Consider the following 25420-nt stretch of genomic DNA (forward strand, 5'->3'; position numbering starts at 1 on the left):
TATATATATATAGATCTGTCTATATTGTGCCCAAGCTATCAGTCGAAGCTGAAGTTAGCTTCCGAATGTAGCATTTAATTCGGAAAATAGCTAAAGGGCAACTATCTTGAGCTTTTTTAATGTGTAGTACTTTAAAAACAACACATAGACATTTCAAACCTATACATTATTCTGTACTAACAGCAGAATAAATAAAAACATTTGTGAAACCTTCTAATTGATTTGTGAAATTTGTAAAATGTCAGTAATAGATTCCAGAACGCATTAGATCTGAATGATTAAATTGGCATTATTTGTTATTTTAACTTTCCGTTTTCTTTCTTTTTTTTATCTTTATTATAGTTGGAGTTGGACAGGGGTTCTGTTTGATGGCTTCCTGGAGGGAGAGATCGGTTGAGCTAATGTTGCCAACAACTTTTCTCCTGCTGTTAACTTTTCTGCTTTTCTTTATATAGAAAGTATTTCTATCAGTTGCCCTGTTTCCATTTTGCTCTATTTTTTTATTTTTACCTTAATGCTTACCTGGTCAATTGAGGTGGAAATGTACATCTTCTTGATTACTTGATTACACAAATTACGTTTGTGTAACGCAAGAACAGATTATAGCAGCCAAGTGGAAAAATTCACTCTAAGTGGATAATAATTATGAAACAGCAAAGGTAAATGTCATTTTCGGGATTCGGGAAATACGTGATTTGTACCATTTGTTCTGTGGGTTTTTTATGTGGATCGGTGACACTTAAACGGCTGTAAAGCGAAGGTTTTGGACCTTAATTTGACTGACAACTTGTGTGGTTTGGATCGGGCTGAAGCGTTGCTGCCCTCGGTTCTTAAATTACCGTGCTCGGTATCAGAGGGGCTCGTCGCTCCGACTGCATGTTAAATGTATTTTATATAATTGTCACATTAAAAAAAAGCTAAGGAGTTGCCTAAAAATAATTTCATACTCCGTATAACACAAACCCATACATCAACACACACGTATTGACATAACTTGTGCCAAATCGCTGCCTCTCTTCTGCGCCTGTTCCCGTTGCAGTGGATTTCCTCCGGCATTATTTTCCTCCAACAAATTATTCCAGTAAACGAAGAACGTACAGCTAACTTTTAACTTCCGTCTTCCCATTTCTGACGCTGGATCTTCAACATCCTCGAGCTTTGAAATAGCTACAAACCGGGTGTTAGCTGTAGTGGCTAAGTTTTGGCTACAGTCTGCTGTCGCCTTGATATTAGCAGGAAATTGAAAAAACTAAGCACTGGATGGTACCGGCTAATTACTGGACACAACGGCACACCACAAAACTCGATTGTTGTACCAGTAGCTCGCAGATATTTTAAGTTTTGCGTCTTGTTCATTGGACAGATCTTGCAGCTTTGGCCAAAACAATAGGAGCAAGCAGGTCCGGAACCAATCTATGTGGCATAAATTCAAACGGAAATTCGTCACCAACTCTCGTGGCATAACCAAAACGCAGCCACAGATGGCTGGTGATGCGTTTTCAGTACTAATCAAAAATTGGTTTTGAAAGCACTTGGATGCAATCTAGTGGCTGGAGTTGTTACCAGTTATGCTTAATCTGCTGCTATATCTGCTGAATGAGCTATATTCCAGTGAACAAAATCTTGTTTTTTGTCAGCAAAAATGCGGTAAATTTATTTTGCATAAATATTTGTACATACATTTGAGCATTTACTTGTTAAGCAGCAATAATTATTGACATTTTGAAAACTTTTCCTAAAACAGACAGCAATAATTATGAGTGCAAAATTAAATGTTTGCACCATAAAAAAATTTAATGAACAGCAAAGTAATTAAATGATCAAGCATCAAAATATGTTTTAATTAAACTAGGACAGCTGTATTTTTAAGCAGTTGTTTCATTTCACTCAGTAAGACAATCATAAAGATTCATTTTACACTCATGCAAATCAAATAAACTAAGACAGAGATCCACATCACACACTGATAACACATTGCCTTTGTGATAAACATAAACTATTATTTTTATTTGTAGCCTTTTCACTGGAAACGAAAGCTTAGATTTTACAATGCAATATTAACCACCATCCATTCTGGAGAGGTTTGTGAGCTTCTATAACTTCTAAAGAGCGATAGCTTGTCAAGGAAAACCTAAATAGCATTTCTGTGAAGCTCAAAAGTTTTCTTTAAGTCCCCAACTCTGACATTGAGTAGTTACTCCTGTTTATAAAAGGCCTTTTGCTGCAGCTGTGAAGAGAGAGGATGTGACAGCTGGATGGGGATGAGATGTGGGTAGGTGATCAGCCCTGACACTGCTCGTATCTGAAAACAGAGAACAAAGACAAACTCGCTCAAAAAAAAAAGAAGAAAAAAAACCCCAGTCCTCCAATCTCTTTCATTCCCCCCCCCCCCCTTTAAACACAAACACAAGCAGCCCACGCAACAACAACACACAGGCGAAGGAGCGCTGCCTGTCAGCACATGGCGTGATATCATGCCACAGTGTCAGAGTGATGTTCAGGCCGGTCTGATTGGTGAGTGTGACGAGCGGTCCACAAGCAACTCCACACACAGGTGATGCAAGAATTTTTCGCTCACCGCTCCAGTTCCTTATAGACGTCATTGTCTCCTCTTGGCTTCAAATCCTTGCACAAAGGAAAAGAGAAAGCAGTGACACGGGGACAAAGACACATTCTGAGGCCAGATTCATTTCCCTCTGGTGTGTAATGAGATTGATTCCTTAAAGCTACTAATGTAAGGAGGCTGCTGAAAGTTGACGGGTTTATATGAAAGAGTCCTGACAGATTGGAGGACTCCAAGTGTGAAGGAAGACGTATCTGCCGACAGCTTAGAGAGGGTGAAACTGGAAGAGTGTCAGGGACTGTTTTTTTAATGCATGTAATACAAGTCCTCACATGTCCAGGTGCTGCTCAGTAGAATGAATTCTCTTCAAAAGGTCAATTTGTTTAAGTAATTCATGTTATATAAAGAGTGACACAGTCCAAGTGTTTATTTCTGGTCATTTTGATTCACATGGCTTGCAGCTATAACTGAAACCACAAACATTTTATTTCTGAAGAAATTGGAATGTTTCATAAAATTAATTGGAAATATATATATTTTTAATGCAGACAGGTTTTGTCATGGTCCTACACAATTATCTCCAGCAAACAGCCATGATGTAAATATTATATGACAAAGGTTCACTGTTAAAGAAGCTGGTAGTTCACAAAATGTGCCATCCACATATTACTGGGAAGTTTAGTGGAAGGAAACGCTGTCTTAGAAAAAAATGCAAAAGCAAGAGAGATAATTAAATTAATTCCAGTATTTCAATTCAAATGGTACGATTTGTACTGTATATTATAGTTTCGCAACAGACAGAAAAATATTTCAAGCTTTTATCTAATTTCTTGATTTCCAAGGATTGTATGTAAAATATGTCCATATACTTTACAGAAATACACACTCAGTACTTGGTCTGGGCTCTTTTTTGAATTCAATTAAATTCAGTTTTCTGTATAGAGGAAGCCCAGGTTCTTGTATGAATTTACTGCACCAATGCAGCATGGCATGGAGGTGATCAACCCGTGGTTCTGTTGAGATGTGTAGGAAGTCCAGGTTGCTTTAATAGCAGCTTTAGCATGTCTACATTCTTGGATCTGGTGTCTTCCTCTTCCAGGCCTCGGTGGCCGGTGTCCTGTAACTTTTAGTTGTGCTCCCTGTCCAACACATGGCTGGTTTTTCTATGGGGGAATTTTTCTGCCATAAATCAAGAGCACACATTTTCAGTTTGAAAGCAGGATTTCATCTCTTTGTTCTCAAAACTTGTAATATTTGCACTCAAAACTTCTGCCCCCTTTCAGGTATTCTTTGTGCTCTCTCGAATCTCTGTGCTCTGGTTTGCTCTCTCTCTAATTATTTTCTGCTCTCTCTCAAAACAAAAAAGTACTGTCGCCTGACAACCGTTCCAGCCAATAGAATGAAAGTGTTCTGTCCAGATTACCCTTGTTGCTTGTGCACACTTTTTCCAATTGAATTTTTACCTTCCACTCAGTTTTTCTTAAATATGCTTGGATACATATATGAACAACCAAATTATGATTTTTTTTCTTGCCCTCCTCGTGAAGGGTGTCAATTACCCATGAATGTGTTGGTCAATACAGTATTTCTGAACTTTTTACTTGGTCATATGTTTTATTCTGGTGTTGAATTTGGGGTTTCCTGCATGTAATAGATCTATTTGAATGGAATTGCTGAAATAAATTAACTTGTCAATGCTTTTCTAATTTATTGAGATGTCGCACTGTGCTTGTGTGTATTGGGGACGACTAATCAACTTACCATGTAGACTGAACCCTGGGGAGGAGCCTGTTGGGAAGGAGGAGAGAGCAGAAAACAGGCTTAATGAAAAGCAAGTGATGAAAAAAGGGGAGAAATGGGAAAAGAGGAGGAAAGGAATAAAAATTGCACTTCAGAGAGAAGACGAAAAAAAGAAAGACGAAAGCATATAAGGAGTGAAATTCATCAGAGGGCGTTTAGTTCTTGAAAATGTCTGAATTCATCACCTGTCTGATATCCTCTGGATTCTCATAGATGTTCTCCGCTTCACCAGACTGGACAGACAGTGACTGCTCAATACCTGAGAGCAGAGAGAAGCGACAGAACGCACTCTCATGAAGTGGGGGCACATTCATTACAACGAGCCCAGAGGATGTCACGGCCCACATCACTCAGACGCAGGGGCCGACAGGGGGCCCGGAGATGGACGGAGCAACGGAGAAGCTGTCAAGAAATAAATCGCCGGAAGACTCACCGCGATCAGAAATGTGTTTCTGTCTCCATAGCAACACGCCGACAGCTGCTGAAACCAGGGGCACCAGGAGTAATAAAGCAGAGAGGGACGGGTGCAGGAAGGAGGGGGTGACACTCTCTGCAACAGAGGGGCGGAGGGGGTGGGAGGGGGAGAGGAGGAGAAAAGGACAAAAACATGAACGTCTCAGAGCGACGCTAATGTAAAACTCTCAGAACAGCGAGTGAGTGCCCTCGAACTTATCTGTGTTTGCTTTCTACTCTGCTGCGCGGGTCAAGAGGGGGCGACCATTTTTTTTTCTTTTTTCAAATTTGTTATGTGAACACTTTACAGTTGCGATTCCACCGCGAACATGTTTCATGCATTTGCATCATGCTGCTGTCAGTCAGAGACAATGATTGCTGTGGAAGATGGCGAGGAAATCTGAGGCGTTCTTAGGCAGAGAGAGAGAGAGAGAGAGAGAGAGAGTAGCCTGTGGAAATCCTTTGCAGACATCGATCTGACACGCATCCAGTCTGGACCACAAAGCCTAGCAATCAGATAAAACTCACACGAAAGGACGGAGTGCGGAGGCGTCTCTCGGAGACCAGGTGTCAACAAATGTTCACTCCGCTTCCATACAGAGCGGAGTTCACAGCCTCTAATTACTCCATATCATATTTCCAAAACATAAACATGATAAAAATCCAAATATTTCCTTCTGGTTTTTTTTTTTTTTCTTTTCTTCTTCATTTCCTCCCACTTGATTTCTGCATCGAGCTGTTGCCTCCAGGCAAACAAACAAAACAAAAACAAACAGCCAGGCCCATCAATGCAGCTTTGAAAAACAGGTGAGGTAGAGAGTGATCACCGCACACGTTACATAAGCACACTATTATCTTACGGTTGTACAATTCAAATTTCATGGGGAAGAGTGCAGGTTTGTGAAGAAACCTGTTTGCATATTGAGGATGACATCAGTGTTGCAAAACAGAGCCACGGGGAAGCTGGATTGTCGAGCAGCTGTCTGCTCAGCGTTCATGGAGTACAAACCAATTAGATATCCGCCAGTCGTTCTGAAAGGACGTATAATAAATGCTAAATTGCTTTTGAGCAAGTCGTTTTCTCACTGCGCCCTTTGCAGTGGCTTAAAAAGTGTTCACGCGCCTTGAGCGGTTTTTAATCACTAACTTTAATGTGGTTTATTGGGATTTTATGTGATAGAACAACATAAAGTGGGCCATATCTGTGAAGTGGAAGGGAAACATTAATTTCTCAGTTATAGATGCGGGGTTTTTCTGCAGGGCTCTTCTTGTTTGCAAAATAGTCTCAGATGGACTTAGCAATTAAAGCAATTGGCCTACTCTGATTAAAAAGGCAATCAGAGCATTGGGGGCTCCAGACACTCCAGACCAAATTTTAGATTTGTACATGTGAAAAATGTCAGAAGCCACGTATTGCTTTCTTTGTGAAACAAACAGATAAAAATCACACTCATATTTTGTTGGAATATCTTTAGCTTTGATTGCGGTTTTCAGTCTCTGCAGGATTATTTTGGAAAGCTTCTGACATGTTAAAATATTTATATCCATTCAGAGCTGAGTTAGCTCTTTGCCAAGTTCTTGTGCAGATGATAGAAGAGTTTGAACGCTCTGCAACCTTCTCCAGCACATCCCAAATGTTATCAATTGGGTTTAGGTCCAGACCGTGGCAGCTAGTCCATGTGTGAAAAGAAATCTCATGCTCCCTGAACCTTTCTTTCACAATTTGAGTCAAATGAATCCTGACGTTGTCATCTTGGAGAATTTGTAAAAGCCCATGACATCAACTAGGAGGAAATTCACTCTTTGAATAACCGAATCCTTAAGTGGATCTCCTTCTGTGAGGACATTACCGTGATGAACTTGGATTGGACCAACTCCCAAAGCTTGTAGAGTATGAGTGCATCACTTAGTCTGCCTTTCTTTTTACCCTGACTTGCCCATCCAACGGGAAGAGGGTAAATCTCAGCCACACTCAAAAAGAGAGACTGGATTGCTCTCTTTTTCCAACTTAACCCTTTCATGCATAGTGGTCACTACAGTGGACAGCTGTCTAAAAGCCATTTTCTTGTGCCTCTTGTGGATTTTTATGTTATAAATGCACACAGACCACTGAAGTGGACACTAATGAATCATAAAGTACACCATCAACTACTGGCCATCAGCTGCAAATGCAATAAATTATTTTTGTTAAATCCAATATGGCCGACAGACAAAAAAGCATGCCAACCGACCCGGTCCCTCCTTCTAGACGACTCTTTGGAAGTAAAAAAAATATTGTGACATCAGATAACCCCTAAAGAACATTACTACTGATGTATTTTTCAAATAACAACTTTGTATTTGTAGAAAATTACAATTGATCACCTTAAAAAAAAAAAAAATTTTTTTACAAAAGTTTATTTCCTACGCTTTTTATGCCTTAAGAAAATAAAAAAGAAATTGGAAAAAATCATGACACAAAGGATCATAATTCATGTGTGAAAGGGTTAAAAAATGTATATTTATCACATATAATCAAATTAAGTTTGCCAAACTTACTGTATTTATATTTATTTAACATGGCAACTTAATTATCTTAATAACTTCATGTATTAAGTTAGGGTTAGGTAAGTTGGATCACCTGTTTTCCTTTTTCAGTGCATTGTTCCGGAAGTCTCAATTAACTTTGTGAAATCAAAGTGGTGACATTATTTTGGACACAAAAATGTCAAAACATTTGTGGGGTGTGAACACTTTTATCAAGGCACTGCATATAAAGTCCACTCACACATCAATTTATCATTATTTTTGTTTGAATAACAAACTGACCCCTGAGTCTCACCTCAACCTCCGTGTCACAGCTTTTAACCGGCTTCAGAACGATCCATCAATTATGTGCTGCACGAGGTGTAATTGATTGGAGAATATGTGCAGAGGTTGCTAATGGAATACTGTACTGATAGCTGACCCCAGGACTGCCCAGCACGGCGCCCCAGGCCAGCCTTAATGCATGCATTATGTTAATGGAGCGCAGTGAAGTGAGGTCTATCTCGGTACATTTCTCAAGTCTCCTCCGCGGCTCCTCTTTCTATCCTGCCGTCTCTGCGATTGGCATTTTTCTTTCCTCCTCGCCTGTTTCATCTCAAATGAGGTGGGGTGTGATTTATATCACTGTAATTGTAGAGTGGAGTGGCGCAGAGGATGCAGACCAAAGAACTGCTTGAATGCTTCGCAAAGGATGAGTAAATTGAGGATATGGAAGAAAATCCCTCACATTTGAAGTATTTTGTGTGCTGCAGAGCACAATGATTGCTTCAATTTTGTTTTCTTTGTACTGTGCTATCGGTAAAAGAAATTCTCTATTATTCGGTGCTGTTTTTTTAATGTTCTGAATTCACACTTTATTTTAGGTTTTGCGCATTAGATGTTCCCAAACAAATAAACCCAGCGCCTTGCAAGAATATTCATACGCTTTTGAGCTTTTCCATGTTTTTATTCGATGTGTTTTATTGACTAAGCACAAAGGAATAAACTAACAGGGAAAAATATTACTGAAAATAGTGGACAACCCAGAAAAGTTCCTGACTTTATGTTAGGCAACATAACATCCCAAAAAGCACCAAAGTTTTTGGATGCAGTGATAAAACATGTTTTAACCAGTGTTGAATGTTGAATGCTTTTCGAAGCACAATAGTATCTTCAGTTTTCTCCAATCAAACAGCTTTGTGAATTTTTTTTTCCTTCTAGAAATTCTATTTATACACCAGTAAATGTCACCGCTTATTGTTACATTATTCATTATTACCCTCGGATTTTTATGCCACCTTGCACATTTGCAGTTTTTGTGCAACCTGACAGTTTAAACAGCGTTATGTAGGTCAAACAGCACTCAGCTTATTTGAACTTTCTTGTCTGCTCAGTCGAAATTTCCCATGACACAAACCTGAAATGTAACTCACTTCTACTTCAGAATAATTGCACCTATAGGAGATATGCATTTTATAATGTCTTGTTACAGCTTTAGGATTAGTAGGAGCCATAATCAGATCTGAGTCTCTTAGCCTAAGTGATGTAGAGGAATATGGAGAGGTAAATAGTCTGTGCTAAGGGATCCATTTAACTGTCACATCCTCCTGTGCTTCCCCACAGCCAAGCAATACAATAAGCCTGAATAATTTAGTTTTTGTGAGGAGATATGTCCCAAGGTCCTGTCTTATTATAGTCACATATTAACCGGGTAAGGGTAATGAAAAAAAAAAAAAAGCCTTCATATCTTTTATGTTTTATAGAAGAAGAATCTGCACACAGAATTTTACAAAGTATTAGGAAATCATGTGGAATGACTTAACCATGCAAGCCAAGAATATTATTTTGGATATGAGAATTTATGAGACTGGAAAAAGTCCTCTATGGACTTTTCTTCAAAACTTCCTGTATTGAGATTTTTTTTCTCTTTTTGCTTGTTTGTCACATTTTAATGCTACGATATTATCATAAAGACAAAGATAACCAGAATATTTTTTTAAATGCAGTTTTTGGTGTGACTCATCCAGGAGTATTAATATAATTAATGTAAAAAGCTTCTGTGAAGGGAACCCGTCTGACAACATCAAGTAGACTAAATGATCCCAAAAAGCTTTTTAAAGAGGCTCATTTTTCAAGTTGTTGAAATCTACAAGACTGGAGAGGATTACAAAGTCTTGTGAACCACAGAGAGAACCATTATTCACAAGCAGAGAAAACCTGGGATGAGGGTGAATATTCCCAGGAGTGTCTGAACTTCCCAAATGACTCCAACTCATCAACAACTCATTCAGGATTTGACAAAAGAACCCAAAACAGTGCCTAAAGCAGTATGCGCCTCAGTTAAGGTCTGTGATCAATAAGACAGAGAGCCCGAGCAAAAGCTATTTTCATGGGAAAGCTCCAAGGCGAAAACCACAGCTGATCAAAAAGTATAAGAAACTCTTCTCATTTTGCAAAAAAGTACAAATAAAATCTTCAAAATACCAAAACAAAAGTTTGTGACAAAAGTAAAAGCTATGCATCTGATAGAAAATCCAACTCAGTCTTTCAGTCAATCGTGGTGGTGGTAGAGCGATGAGCTGCTTATCGACTGACTTTTCCATAAATGATGAAAGCATAAAATCCTGCAGAAGAAAACCTGACCATCAGTTTTAAGTTTAAATTCAAGCGTACCTGGATGATACTGCAGGACAATGATCTAAAGCAAACCAGTGGGACTGAGTAGCTAAACAGAAACACAAAGGAGTTAAACTAAAATCAGTGTCTCGGAGTGACCTAGTCAAAGTCCACACTTAATATAGTTGAGATGCTTTGGCATGCTTGTGTTAAAAATATGTCTGAATTAAAACAATTTGACAAAGACAAATGGGACAAAATTCCTCCATAGTTATGTAAAAATAAAATCATGTGTCAGTGGGAATTGTTCCCTCCCAGGGGGCGTAGTCAAAGATTCGGTTAAATAGTGTGATAAATTAAATCACAGTTTAAAAACAGCTCAGTTTACACAGGTTATATTATCATAAAATTAAAATATGTTTTATGATCTCTGACATGACATTTAAGTGTGACCAAATAAAAAACTAAAAATCTGCAAGGGGGCAAAATACTTTGTACACACTGTTTAAAAACAAACAAACTGCAAAATGAATAGAAAAAATATCATTTAGTCTCAAAAAGTTATACTGAATGTCATAATTTTCTAAAAATAATTATTTAATGAGTTACTTTGCAGGAAAAAAATCAGCTCCTCTTTCTTTCCAAAAGACATTTTAGGCAAAAAAAGAAAGAAAAAGAATCACTTCTGTCAATAAATGACATTGTTCATTATCTTAGGAAGGTGACTAAATGAAATGTACCATTATAATACATACAAAACCCCAACATAGTTTCCAAAAACCTACTTTGTTTTATTAAAACATCTAATAAATGATAAATTTTAAAAATCTGAAGGTGCGAGGCTTTAAATGGTTAATCTGCTGCATATCCAACCAACGTTATGCTCCGAAAAAACAGTTTTATCCCCTTTGACCCTGCGAGGTAAATTTTAAAAGTTTAACATATGGTATCTGTCAGAGGCATTCTGCTTTTCAAACAGCAGGATTTCTGGAGGATGAACTGACCTGAGGTTGTCTCTAATCCACAGCAGAACGCTTCATGAAGCACATATCCTAGAATTTTCCACACTCATGCTTCATTATCTCTGCAGACCTGACAGGAGGTCCACCAGGACTCTGTGATACTGATATAATACCCTTGATCTAAGAAAGATACTACATCAGAAAGCTGAAAGAAATAACTTGCAAAGCATTCGCTCTCATCTCACCTGTTGGGGGCGCTGTGAAAGCTTGGACAGCCTGGATGCTCTGGCCGTTTTTCAGCTGCAGGGTGCAGGTGTAATTCCCGGCTACATCAGGGGTAATGGGCAGCGGCAGGGTGGTGCTGATGCTGCCAGGGCCGCTGCTTGATATCTGCAGCCGCCGGCTCTTATTGTCATGTTTCCACACCGCGCCCCGAACGTTGGAGCGCTCTGAGTACAGGCACAGCAGATTCAGCTTCGAGGGATAACGGCTGGTTTTCACTGGAGGAGAGAGAGAAGAATGAGAGGAGATGGGAGAGGAAAGAGAAACCAGAAAGAAGGATGAGTTGGTGGGAAAAAAAATGTCTGGAAGGAAGAGAAATGAGAAAGAGTTAAAATGTTTCTGTCTGAATATTTAAAAGGGCAAGGACGGAGAGAGGGAGTGATGATCGAAGGGGGACCGTGGTATGAGAAACACAGAACAATTCAGGGAAGGGTCAAAATAATATATATTCATTAAAGTGATTTACTGCTAATGCATTGGTTGACTGTGACTGATGCTTGGTGTCTCATCAAACTGTAATGAGAATCCATCTGGGCGTAATCAAGCCCCGCAGAACCCCACCTCACACACACAAGCCTAAAAAACACACACTTCAGCCTTGATTAGTGTGATCAGCGTGGGCCACCCACAGCCTCGGTGGGAGGGCAGCAGGTATAATCACACATAATGATGCTTCTAACGACGGAGGGGTAAAAATATATGCCTCACATGATTGGGGAGTGGGTGGAGGTGTGAACGTGTGCAACGGATGCAGATTTGTGAAGCGGGGTGACAGTGACAGTGACGGATCGACCGGTCATGTCTGGGCAGCTGTGATGGATGCCGGTGGGACTGTGATTAGTAAAGCTTTCCAAGGCCAGCATGACAGGCTGTTGTAAGAGTAGGAGTGCATGTTGGATTTGTGCATGTGTGGGTGCTCCTGCGAAGAAAAGGGAGGAAAACTCCCTCAGGCACTCTCATAAAAAATCAACAGGTGCTTAGCAGAATTTTTCTTGGTCTTTACGTTTATAAATTAAGCATATTTCTCTTTCCGGAGCAATATAGTTAATGTTTTCATTTAATAATGAGACACTCTGCTAATGGCTCCGGAAAACTCCCTCTTTATTTGTTTTCCTCATTCGGAGTCAGTGAATAAAGAGCTGAAACCAGTACAAATTTAATGTCTCACTCAATGACTCTTCAGCGGGGGCACATGATTGCCGAAACACCTCAGGAGACAGGTGCTAGAGGCTTGTCTCTCTAAACACTGACACATATTACCTCGGTGCTTAGCAGCTCTGCACATTCTTCAGCCTTGCTGAATGGTTTAACATTTCTGCTTTCACGTTCTTGCAGAAAATCACTGAGTGGATAAATACAGGTGCTGTGAGGCGCTGACGTAATCTGATCAGTGGAGATGAAGGTCACATTAATTTGGGACCTTTAACAGTTTCAGTGGCATTAAATCAACAGTTTCAGTGGGATTAAAAAGATTTGAGTTCATGGATCATTTACCCTCAGTAAGTTGAATGCAGACCGTTTTTATAACCATCACCAAGCTGCTTGCATAATCCAGGCTGAACATTGCTTTCAAGCATAGCCCACCAGGTTTGTACAATACACAATAATCAATGCAAGGAAGACAAACAGCTACACAGCATGATTCTGCCACCACCACGCTTGACAGTTGACACCGTGTTCTTTGGTTTGAGTCCTCCAAGCATTGTTCTTGTCATTAAGGCCTGGTAGGTGAGTTTTTTAAGCACTTACTCCAGGCCAGCACCAGTTGTGGTGAGTGATGTTCATCTTTTTCCTGCTGTAGAATCCAGACATATCCAGTTTTCTGTCATCTGACCCAACCAGTCACACGAAAGTAAAGAAACTGGTGTCAAGATCTTAAAGGGTAAACCAGAAACACCTGCGTTGATTCCCCACAAGGAAGCTGGTTTTAGATTGCAATATACTAAGAGGGTACCAACAAATAGTAAAGTTTCTGCTTCAATATGAGCAAAGTCAAAGTCATCTGAAGTTTGTAGTTCCCTCAAGAAAATGACTTCCAAATAAAAGCTTTATGTTCAGGGAAGTCAAAGATTGAACCATTTGTCCACGAAGAAATTTATGTTTGGGAGAGTCGAGATGAGGCATTCGAACCTGTGAATAATGTCCAGCATGGTGGATGTAGCATTTTGCTATGGATTCGTTTCACTGTCATGGTCCTCATGCATTGCACAAAGCCCAAAGCAACAGATAAATCAGATGAGTAAGTTTGGAGAGGTTAAGGTGAGGTTTTCAAATCTCAAAACAATACACCAATTGTCTAGCTGTAGGTGGTAGCATCATGCTGTGAAACTGTTTCACTGCCAGTGGTACTTGTGCATTGGATAAGATTAGCAAATGTTGCTTAAATGACAGGAAACCAACCAATTCTGCCCTGACGAATGATCAAATATCCAGCCAACAGGTTGTAGATGCTTAAGGGAAGCATGTGATTAATGGGTCATTTGCTGAGGGATCTATAAATATATATCAATGGGGTTGCATGCATAATTTCTACCATGCATAATATAGCTGTTACAACTATAACTATGCGCTTTACATCAGAATCAAGGAGAACTGACCTGTATAAATCCCTGACTCTGTATTTGCCATGTAATTATCAAACATACTCTGTCGAATGAGGCCAGCTTAAGGAGGTGAGATGCTTTACCATATAAAAGACTGATCTGAATAAAATTTAAACGACATCCCACGAGATCTCTGCTGCCATTGTTCTATTGTTCCTCCAACTGCTGACAAAGACTTTCCTCTTAATTTATGGCTTGCCAGTCACATTTTTAAAGGAACAATGAGATGAGAAAGAGCTTTTAGAGACAGCAGATTCTTGTTGAAAACTCACTGTGGCCCCAGTTTCCTTTGTTTCCTTGAATATTTCCACAACCGACGTAAAGCGTTGTGTTTTATATTTATGTAGACACTACAGAAGATTTCAGCGTTTCTGTGACTAATGATGTGGCAACCTGCAGAAGTCCTTGCTTTATGCTTCATGAGCTTGAGTTTGTAAACCGTCATCAACTTCTTCTGACACCATTATTTTATAATTTAGCTTCCCCTGAGGCAAAGAGTCATCATTTAGTTTCACAAAACTAATGTTTTCATTCTTTGATATTTATCACTCACTTTTTCGTTGACTCAGACCAACAAAACAACAAAAGTAAAACAAAACAAAATAGATCTTGGTTTGATCTGTAAAACTTTAAAATATTCACTAAACTCGCAGGGTGAAGTTTTGCGGAGAAGTTCTGGATGAAAATATTTGACACCAATTTACTCATCATGAAACTTTCATTCAAAAACCTTTCTGCATTCTTCCCCAGTTATTCTGTACATGAGTGTTTAGGAATTTGGAAAAATAAATTGTGATTAAGAAATGAGAAATATTTTGCATAAACTCAGCAGCAATTTGTAATCCATATACTTATTTATTTATTTTATAATATTCTTTATTTTATATCTATATTTTATTAGACTGGAAATTAGTTTCCACAAAGGTTGCAGGATTTATTCTTTGTTTATTTCTTCATCTAAGATACAAATTGATGGCAAGAATCATGCGAGAGAAATTGATTTAAAGTGCACAAATTACATTATAGCATGGCTGTTTGTCTGGTAATAGAAAAGAAGAATAAAATGATGTGGGTAATGACTTGAACAGTGATGTAATTGAACAAATGCCATGAGAACAAATGATCAGACTTTAAGAACTAATTGAATAATATTACTCGGTTGATGAGGCTGCTTGCAGCTGATTTTGGGTTTAATTTGTGAAGAAATGTTTGAGCAGAGATGCCTGGATGCATGTTGTTATTTTTATAGATAAGGAAGGAGCAGGTTGTGTAAGTTACTTATTGTTTTTTACTGGTGGGCTGTGATTGATTGTTTTTAAATGTTTGTGCACTGAAGCGAATGAATGAATGAATGAATAGATGACACGGTTCTATATGTTTTTACTTGCAATGAAAGAAATTTGTTGACGTTGATGCTTAAAATTCAACTCAGTGCTTGTTGTTTATGAACCAGATGAAACCAGAACTTTTGGAGGAATACAAATAAAGTTCTCCAGCTGATAACAAATCACAAGTTTCCATGTCGCTGCTGATGAAAAGTGACTGCACAACATGATACAGCCACCACCATGTTTCAACATATGGATGATTTCAAGGTGATGTGTCAGTTTTCCACCACACATAGTGTGTTACAGGCTCTAGATGTTTTTTTGTATGGGTTCCATTCAGAGACACAAACTATAGAAAAGTGGCACACTAAAATTGCAATTTATTCTAAATGCACTGCAGTCTTAGATTACAATGAATAGCAGGCCGAGATTTGAATGACAAAACTATCTATTTACCAAACACACACATGGATCTGTTTGGCGTGTAGAACACAGGCTAATTGTTCCTATTTAGCTTAGCATAGCTTAACAGAACACGACTCCATTTTTAGTGCCATTATGCTGACTCTATTCAGCTTACTTATCAACTTAAAATGCAAATTATTGAGACAATGTAGACTACAAATTGCAAACAATTGTTTAATTACTTCCTTTTCTCCTTTATGAAAAGTTTTTTTGTGCCGTAGTCTGAGGCTGCTTTTTCTTCTTATCCGTCAATCTGCCGATGGGACTTTAGCCATTTAGCAAAAATCTCACGTATTTACATGTAAATATGAGTTGAGTTCTGTTTTTCTAAAATAAAATTGAAACAATCAACAACAACAATAATTATTAATGACAGTTGTAAAACAACAAAAGGAGCATTTCTGTCATCTATTTACATGGAGTGCGGACAAAACGCGAATCTATGTACAATATGCTATGAACAAGCTGATTGACAGCTCTGATGGGCGGGGCCAGGCACAGTGACCAATCGGATTTCAGCCACCTCTGTGGCCACGCCCCTGGCTCAACAGTTTCCAACCGCTCTCCTCCTTACCTTTCAGTACGCTGAGTTTTGTCCTCTGGCTGAAAATGACGTCGTTGAGAGACACTTCGCAAATGTAGAGGCCTCCATCTTTCAAATCAGGCGTGAGTAGGAAGGAGAAGCTCCCAGCCTGTGGGTCGTACGGCGGACCGGCCAGCTGGAGCTTGTTGTTGTGGTTGGAGGTGAAACTCCTCCAGCGGTCGTAGTGGTACACTAGCTTCATCTTGCTGTAATCGTTCGTGTCTGGGGGAAGCCAGTGAAGCCGGACGTAGTCGCCCTGGCTGCTGGGACAGGCCAGGAGGAAGGATTTTAGAGCCTGAGTGGCAGTGGAGATCTCATTTCCTGCAGGTGAAGGAATGGAAGCAGAGGCGAGAACATTACAGCACACAAAGACGCGCTGATTAGCAATTCTGAGCAAAAAGATAACAGGGAAAGAGGTTAAGACAGGGAATAAACAGAATAGCCAAAGAGTAATGAAATGATGGGGGGAGAAAAAAAAATCTCCAGCAATTAGGATTAAGTTTTTATAGGCTGAGAGTCACCTCTGACCTTCAGCTCCACCTGATTAGCAAGCAGCTGACTCAGGACTTTCAGCCTGATTCTGTTGGAGTTACTTACGGTGTGAAATATTGGTGAACGAGGCCACATTGCTGGCTGAGGAGAGAAGAGCAATATGGGAAAGGAGAAGAACAAATGATGAATAATATATAAACGTAGCAGCTCTAATATTCACAGTAAATCAAGCTGAAATCCAGTGTAGATCTACAGGATGCTTTCGAATCCCGAAACCCTTTTATTGAAGTAAATACTTTGAAAAACTTCAGGTCCAGGATTCCTAAATAAATAATGCTTCTGCTCCTGCAGATTCCGGGTTTGATGCTTATCTTCAATGAAAGAAACAACAATCGCGTGATTTTGCTCAGTGCTTCTGCTCACCGTCGACGCTCACGTCCACACGCACAGCCAGCACGCCGCTGGAGTTACCCCGGGGGTAAACCGTACAGGTGTAAGCCCCGCTGTCGGCGTTCTGGACCTGCGGCACTTTAGTCATCGTGCCTGAGGTTGGCCACTTCTCTGTCTTCATGGGAAGGCCGCCAGGTGCCGTCCAGGTGATTTCAGAGACAGAAAAGACAGGAATGGCTTTGGCGAACAGGCGCAGGGTGCTGTACTGACGGACGGGCAGAGGGGGAAAGAAGCCAACTGCAGAGAGGGAAGGATTCAGAAAGCTAACATTAGAATAAAGCATGCTGACTTTTAATCCTTCTATTTATTTATTTGGTTCCATTTTACAATAAGGCTCTCCTTATAGGTGGCTAATAAATAGTTTATAGATATGTTATCCATTCATCTATAAACACCTTATTAATCATTAATAATTGATTCCATATTATGCATTAGTTACGAATGAGAAGGAGACTATATGCTAAAATATTACATTTACAAATGATAATCTGAAATATTTAGTATTAGAACTCTATGTAAAATATAATGAGCAGACACTATGTGGTAAGAAACCAGTAGATTCAGTCTCTTTCTCATACAAAATAAATGTATAGTAAACAGTTGTTAATAATTTATAAAGTTTTCAGAGATGAATTAATATATGTATGATCTACTGATTAGCCATCGATACTGTGACATGGTACTTTTTTTTCTAATGCCAGAAAATTAGATTGAAGTATTTTCAGAATTTATTTTTACATTGACCTTAGTTATAAGTTTAAAATATTTATCCTTCAAAAATGTTAAGAGCTATAAAAACAATGAAAAACTCTGTTGCTTCTCAAAATCACAAGACTTTGGGAAGTAAAATCGGATTAAACTATCCCAATCCCAACTATCCCAATATGTCATCATAAAATTGTACTAAAGTTTACAGTCATGCATATCTGTGGTAGAAATCATTGCATCAGAGATGTACAGAAATATTGATAGATCAATTCTGGTTGTTTTATAAAGTCAGAGTTTCTAAAGAGCAACCAGAACTGTGTGTGTGTGTGTGTGTGTGTGTGTGTGTGYGTGTGTGTGTGTGTGTGTGTGTGTGTGTGTGTGTGTGTGTGTGTGTGTGTGTGTGATCCAATCTACTAGAGTAAAAAGCACATGAGCACCAGCACCAAAAGAAACCACAAATCAGTTGAGAAAAGTATTCCTGCAAGAGTATTTCCAATGCCCCGCCGTTCACTGAAGTTGGGTTTAAAATATTTAGATTCCTGCATCTTAAAAGGAGGAATTTGTGGTCAAATAACTCTGAAACACTGAATCAATTTTTTTTTTAAACTGGAATACTGCGGTAAATAAAACTTACAGCTACCCAGTTGTTCTCTAAAATGTCGACAAGAACTTAACATCCCAGGTTTTCACATTTGATCAAATCAGGACCACAACAACAATGGACTTTAAGATTTTGTGATAAAGTAGTAGTAGTTAAGCTAAGGGGAAAAAGATCAAGTAAAACTCTAGAAAAGTGGGATGCATTGTATTCAGACCTCTTTACTCTAATAAGTAAAATCCAGTTCAGCCCACAGCCTTCACAGTTTGAGGCAGAGTACCGACAAACCGTACTCAGTTAAAAGTTGCACTACTTCAACATATTTTCACTCAAGTAAAACGTTAAACGTCTCGCGCCCAGAAATGACTTAGGGAAGAATAAAAAAATATTCTGTAACAAGGCGACACAAATACGGAGTAACCATTCACAACATTTGATTTAATGTTTAGAAATGGAGCCATCAGACAGACAAAAGTACAAAGTTATGCACAAATTTTGACTTAAAGAAAAAGAAAATAAATAACTACAGTAAAACAAACTCTGGTAAAAGACACTTTTTACATTTATAGTAACTTGTTAGTGTGTGTCTGTGTCTACATTTTGGCTACAATATGATTCAGTCAATGAAGTTACTTGCAGTGAAGTAAAGGGAATTTTTTTATAATACTATTCGCATACATGTAAAAACTATGGTGCAGTGAAACTTCTCTAAAAAGCGGATATTTTTTTCTAAAAAGCTGGAAGGAGTTAAATCAATGAATGGTCAAATCAAAATTCATTTGACAATCTGCGGTAAAACTCGGTGTTCATCTGACTGAGATTAAACTGATGTGCATCTGAAAACAAGCAGAAATGCAGCTCTGTAGATTTACAGAGACCTGCAGCTGTAATCACACCAAAATGTGGTTCTTGAAAGTATCCACTCGGAGAGGCTGAACACAAAGCCCGCTGCATTCTTCTGATTTTTTTTTGGAAAACATTTTGGCAAACCATCTATCAATTTTCTTCCTCTTCACAACTACGTTGTGTTGGCCTTTCACATGAAATGCCTGTAAGTTTGAGGCTGCAATGGGACAAAATGTGAAAATGTTCAAAGCAATCAATACTTTTGCAACAATGTAGTTACATAGAAAATTGTAGCACTTGAAGCAAAGGGTGCTTGTACCTTCTTACTAATTTAAAAAAGTAAATAATCAGTTCTACACATATAATAATAAGCAGTTTTTTTTAAATTGTAAAGTACAAACAAAACAAGATCTCGTTCTGTGAAATTCTCATTTCACTAAATGATGGTTGCTTTTGAATATTTGGAAAGAGCTAGAAACGTTTTCCTAGTTGAAGGCTCGTCTTTGCTTCCTTAATATGTGATTTTTCGTGTGTACGTTCATTCAAAGAAGAGTGATTTTACTTTTCCTCACGGACTAACACCAGTATGTGTTTTTTTTAAATGAGAAGACCTATGATTTAGAAAAAAATATGCGGTTTCTTTTGCTCACAGCAGAGTCATTTTTCTACCTGTGAGAACTGTCAAAAGGAAAATCCTCTCCTTCACTTTCCTCTCCTGCTTCTGGATGAGGCATGAGTAGAGTCCTGCGTCCGCCACTTCGGGTGAAACAACCAGCGAGAAATCCCCCGTGTTTCGAAAGTTGTCGTCAGTCAATCGCATGGATGGCTTCGAGGCACCTCCAGAAAACTTCTTCTTCTCGCTGGCTGAGAGAATCAGTTTCCATTCATCCGTGTCCACCGACTTCACCTTCCAGTTAATGGATATGTCGCCCCGGAGTCTGGCACCAGTACAGACCAAGGTGGCGGATGTGTTTTGTTCAACCATCACAACTTCATCCCACTCTGAGGAGGAGAGGGAAGAGTTTCACACAGAGAAAACCCAAACAAAACAAACAGTTATGGTGTTTTACCCTCTAAACATATTCATGAAGCGTTCACATTTTTGTCTGATTACAACAACAACCTCCTTTTGCATTTTGTTGAAAGATCATTATAATGTAGCACATTGTCAAAAAGTAAGGGCACTTTGTTTCTGACGTTTTCTTATTGAAAATGTGGTTTGCATTTGTATTTCACCCCCTTTACTTTCAAATTCCTAAATAAAATCTAATGCAACTCATTTGGAATAATCTGTTCATATAATTTCAGGTTTTTCATGCTAAGGGAAAGCAACACAGCATTAGGAAGAAATTCAGTCTCTAAACGTTCGACAAGCGACAAACCGTCATAAGTCTTCCAGCTGCAGCTATTGGTGGTTCAGGAACGTATTAACTCTGGGAAACTGATTCCAAATGCACACCACACTTTTCAGATGTAATGTTGGCAAAAATTAAAAAAATTGAGAACATTAACATGGTGTTAATCTAAAATCCTTATGAGATACTTTGCAGTTTGTGTGAAATTGTCCTACAAAATCCATATTCAGGATAAAAATTGTACAAACTAGAAACTTGCTGAAGATAAAACAAGATTTTCGCCATTAAACTTCAAAATTAATTTAAAAGGTCGCTCTCCCTTTTTCCTTTCATGTGTTGCTTGGCAATAAAACGCTGGCTGTACTAATCTTTTTACACCAAGAACCTTCCAGTTTGTCAATTAACATCACATTGAGTTGGTCAAAATTGAAATACATTAAAACATTCAAATTATTTTCTTTTATTTTTGCTCTTTTTCTATGATACCTTTTCACTGTAAGCATAAGAACATTCTTTCATGACGATGTGGGATTTAAACAATAAACTGGACCCAATGAAATACAAATTCAAAAAGCCGGCCTTGAGCCCCGTCTGAGCTGAGCTCATGTAACTCATCAAAATGTTACAACATCGATCCGCTGGCACAAAGACGTGACCTCTCCATTCACGACACGCCCATTCGATTTAACCAGTTCTGGTAAAACTTGTTTCAAGTTTGAAATATAAAACAAAAAAAGTTTGAGAAATCTTCAGAAACGTACCTGTGTGTGAGCTGACTGTGTAAGAAGAATAAACTGCAAGGCAAGAAGTGAGAATAAAGCAGAAAAACCCAGACTCCATCACACATTGGAAGAAAGAAGAAAGAAAAAGTCTCGCTGCAGCTGCTTTTCTCCAAAACTGCGACCTTTCTTAGTTTCCCCTCAGAACACAGAGTATCTTTCAAGGTCCTGCAGTCAGACTGGGATCCCTGACTGACATGGCAGCAAGTTTACTGAGAATCTTATGGCTCCACAGGATACGGGGCATCTAACGCCGGCATAATCAGCAGGAAAAGAGCGTCACTGCTCCTGCCGTTTGTCTTTGTGTTGGAGACTGATAAAGCAAAGTTGCAGTTATGTAAAAATGCAAACACTATAAACAGACAGATGGGCTGCGTGGCATTTAGCCATATTTAAAAGATAGCAAAGATGAAAAACAATAATTTGGTGGTAGATTTGGAGATAATTGAATTTGAAGATGTGTTTTTTAGCAAGCTGCACCATGACCTTGATGTTTTTAGGCTTTAGTGATAGAGTTTACTCACATTTGGTGGTTCACACACCAAATATTTTCAACTGGCTGCAGGTCAGGGCCCCAAGAAGACGATTAAAAAAGCTTAATATTCCATTAATCATTCATCTGCTAACTCTGAAGAACGTTTAATGTCAATCATTTCCAACCTTCTTCCACTAACAGCAAAACAGCCCCAGATTGTACTGTGATCATCTTCAGTAATAGCTACAGTTCTCTTGGTGTTTCATTTCTTACCTTTATCCCCCAACTCAAAATTTATCCTATCTGATTATTAAACATCTGTTTGCATGGATGACTCCTTATTGTTAGGGGAGTTTCAAATTTGTGGTTCTTTTGCCTGTTCTTGGACATCTGAACTGGTGCTTTGGTTGCAAAGGCAACAACTGATGAATGCAGTTTACACTATTTTATCCAAAAGTTGAAAAAAGAAAATCTGAAAAATTAGACAACTGTATGTGCAGATGGTAGTGCAATTAAAATAGTGATGTGCAGATGGCAGTGCAGTGAAAGATGGCATGCAGATGGGAGTGTAATGATGACTGTCGGGAATGTACAATAATAAGTAACTGAGTTTTCTATTGGAGTCGACGCGTCCATTAAAAATGCTTTCTGAAGAGTCTTTTATCTAAAATCACATTTGGAACTGGAGTTAAGAAACTTGGATATGAGAGAAGACAAAAACTTTGGATATACAGTAGATTCATTCAAAAGTTTTCACTCATCAGCATGAATATTCATTTTCAGCTTTTTATGGAGCTCCTTTCTCAAGGGGGAATGGTTGTTATCTTTAAAACTAATTCAAACATACTCAGATTTATATAAACAGGATCAAACACATTCATACCTCCCCAATAATATTTGTATTAATACCTTTTAGCAGGTTGTAGAGAAGCCAGAAGCTTTTGTTACCACTCAACAATGTCATATCATAACTGGCTGGTTTATTGACCCTGATAGAGATGAAGTCATTACTGGTTTCAATGGTTACATTGATAAAGTCTGTATTGTTACTAATGCAGTTTTAAATTAAAGTCGCATTATAGCCATATCTGATAACCTCAATGTCAAATATAAATGGTGCATAAATGCGATTTTGACCATGTGTGGTTTAGAGAATATTTACAATGAATCCCAACTTGTGCACACAATTCTTGTTTTTAAAAATCTGTAAAGTTGCATGATGTAAAATCATTTCACCTTGAAAATAGGAAACAGTTCAAAAATCCTCATCAAAAGCTCCAAACTGGCATGACGTTCATGAAATCTTCACACATGAGCCGAATGCATGTGTGCAGAAATGACAGTTTCTTTTTCTATTTCAACTGCTTCATGAACAAATCCTTTGCCTCCAATAGAGCATCTCTGGCAGACATTACAAGCTTTACATAGCAAAGATATTCGCATAAACAATGAGTGCTAATGTAACCGATTCTGACATCTGCATGATCTCAGTTTACAATGTTTACAACGCTGTGAAGCCTCAAAAGTCCTACAAAACTTTTGACCCTATCAGTGAGTTTGACAAAAGCCAAGAGGCATGTCATGAGTGTATCACAAAGCATGTGTGAAAGGGAGACGATAAGTGCAACAGAGAGTGAGAGGCTGAGAGATGAAAAAGCAGAGGCAGAAAGAGTTTGGACTGGTACGGGTACACAGCCGCCCCCTGGGCAACATGTCTTTACATCCCGTAAATGTCTTTAATTAAGCTAAAGGTGCTATCAGCTCCTCTGAGCACTATTAGAGATTTTTTCATAATTACCACTGGGGGTGTGGGGGCTGTATGAAGAGATTGAAAATGAAGGAAAGTAGATATGAATTGTGGGTGTATAATGACAGCGAAAGAGACAAAAAAAAAGGAAGAGCAGGAGGAAGGAAATACATGCGAGGAGGAGGAGGAGTGCTGATGCAAAATGAGAAACAGAGGGCAAAGGAAAAGTGTGAGAGGTTGTTTGAGGGGACGAGTTTGACTTCAAAGGAGTCAGAGCGGGGTACTGATCCGGTGCCCCCTCCTCCTGCTCCTCCTATATGGGTAAATAATCACCATAAGCCTGGGTTCTGTCTAATGAATCCACCACCAATGAGCTAATATCTGTTAACTATGCGCTTCATTATCGCTGCTACAGACCCCCGGAGAGCATGAGGATGGAGGACGGCGTGAACAGCAGGAGGAAGTGAAGGACGAATGGACAGGGGAAATTGAATGACACGGGTTGAAGGAGAGGAATGAAGGAAGTGCGAATGAAGGGACAGAGAGGGGGTGCGTGGCGTACAGTAAAATGGGTGGTGGGAAAATAGAAAGTGTGAAGGTCAATTTGGTATGGGTATGAAAAATGGATGAATGTGCGGAGGAAAAGAATTGAAATCCTCCATTTGGTGGCCAACTCCTTTTTCTATCACGAATACATACAATTTAGCACGAGCAGTGGTGAAATGGGGAGTGTGGCGAGAGTTCTCTGCAAGCTGCAGTGCCAGAAGGATGCTGCAAATTTGATCATTCTCAAAGCAAAGTGTCTTTGCCAATTAAAACACACAACTGTTTGTCTGAATGACAGTTGCTTCACACTCCATGGGTGGGCGAGGAGAGCTGAGCAAACACAACTCTAGCTCCTTTTTCTCACACGAGTCTGTAGAAGTAGAAAATATCAACTCTAAATTGGTGTATTGGTGTGCAGAACATTAGGTGACCTCTGATTATTATCAGACTCTTTTCAAATTTGCACCTCAGGAACACACTGGAAATAAGCTGCAGAGGAAGTGAGAAAAAGGAGCAGAACAGAGGGAGGCAGACAGAGCTGTTCAAACTGCAGGACTTACAGAGATGTAATTACATTGGCTGTAAAACACTTGGGTATAAGGATTAGACCTAAAGCAGATAATGCTTTTGTCATGCTACACTACAAAAAAGGAATTTTGTGAGGTAGTAAATATTAGGAGGAAAACTATTTTACGTTGTGAATAATTTGTTGAATAAGGTGTTCATTACTGACAAATTTGAAAATGAATACATTCGGAGGCTAATCCTGCGTAATTTAGATTAGCATCTAACACCAGACGATGGCTTAATTAAGTGTAAACTAATCTGATTCATCATGTGGGGCCCAATAAGACAGCTATGTTTATTTTGGATTGAATAAGGAAAGAAAATATCAAATTAGTAAAAGTTTGTATCTAAATATTTAGCGTGTATCTATCTTTAACTAGTTCTGTGTAAGGTGCTAATGCTAAAGTGAAATATGCTAGCAAGCAGTCCTTATTAACCCTGGATTGTTGCAAATTAATAGTCTATCTTAGCCATGATTGTTGGGGAAAAATGTATCCCTTTTTATAAGGATTAATTTAAAAGTTTGTATTGAGCTTAAACTAGTTTCCTAACTAAGATTTAGTCAAACCTGCTAGCAAGATGAACTTCCTTTGGGGCAGGAGGCACTAAAAAACATCACACCTTGGCTGGGAATGTAAAGAAAAAGGTTGATATGCCAATGTTTTATAATATATTTAAAAATGAATACCCTGCTTTG

The 25420-nt window shown here is 38.8% G+C and overlaps 1 protein-coding gene across 1 annotated transcript; it reads right to left on the reverse strand.

Moving 5' to 3' along the window:
- Nucleotides 1-1768: 1768 nt before the first annotated feature.
- On the reverse strand, nucleotides 1769-21552 carry g6fl (g6f-like). The gene is made up of 11 exons (XM_008431333.2): nucleotides 21371-21552; nucleotides 19924-20256; nucleotides 17076-17339; nucleotides 16758-16793; nucleotides 16152-16481; nucleotides 11145-11399; nucleotides 4797-4913; nucleotides 4549-4622; nucleotides 4325-4351; nucleotides 2579-2625; nucleotides 1769-2302 (listed from the first exon to the last, which is right to left on the reverse strand). Exons 1-11 carry the CDS (start codon nucleotides 21447-21449, stop codon nucleotides 2281-2283), a joined length of 1584 nt encoding a protein of 527 aa, XP_008429555.1. The 5' UTR covers nucleotides 21450-21552; the 3' UTR covers nucleotides 1769-2280.
- Nucleotides 21553-25420: the final 3868 nt, after the last annotated feature.

Source organism: Poecilia reticulata, linkage group LG16 (genome assembly GCF_000633615.1).
Source record: "Poecilia reticulata strain Guanapo linkage group LG16, Guppy_female_1.0+MT, whole genome shotgun sequence".
In the NCBI taxonomy this organism is placed as follows: domain Eukaryota; kingdom Metazoa; phylum Chordata; class Actinopteri; order Cyprinodontiformes; family Poeciliidae; genus Poecilia; species Poecilia reticulata.

Bases quoted from the DNA above. Each gene is read 5' to 3' on its own strand.
- g6fl (XM_008431333.2), bottom strand. From the start codon at position 21,449: ATGGAGTCTGGGTTTTTCTGCTTTATTCTCACTTCTTGCCTTGCAGTT. The intron at 20,257-21,370 runs GTACGTTTCTGA...TCTCCTCCTCAG, and splicing joins CACAGTCAGCTCACACACAG to AGTGGGATGAAGTTGTGATG. The intron at 16,482-16,757 runs GTAAGTAACTCC...CTTCACCTGCAG, and splicing joins GTTCACCAATATTTCACACC to GAAATGAGATCTCCACTGCC.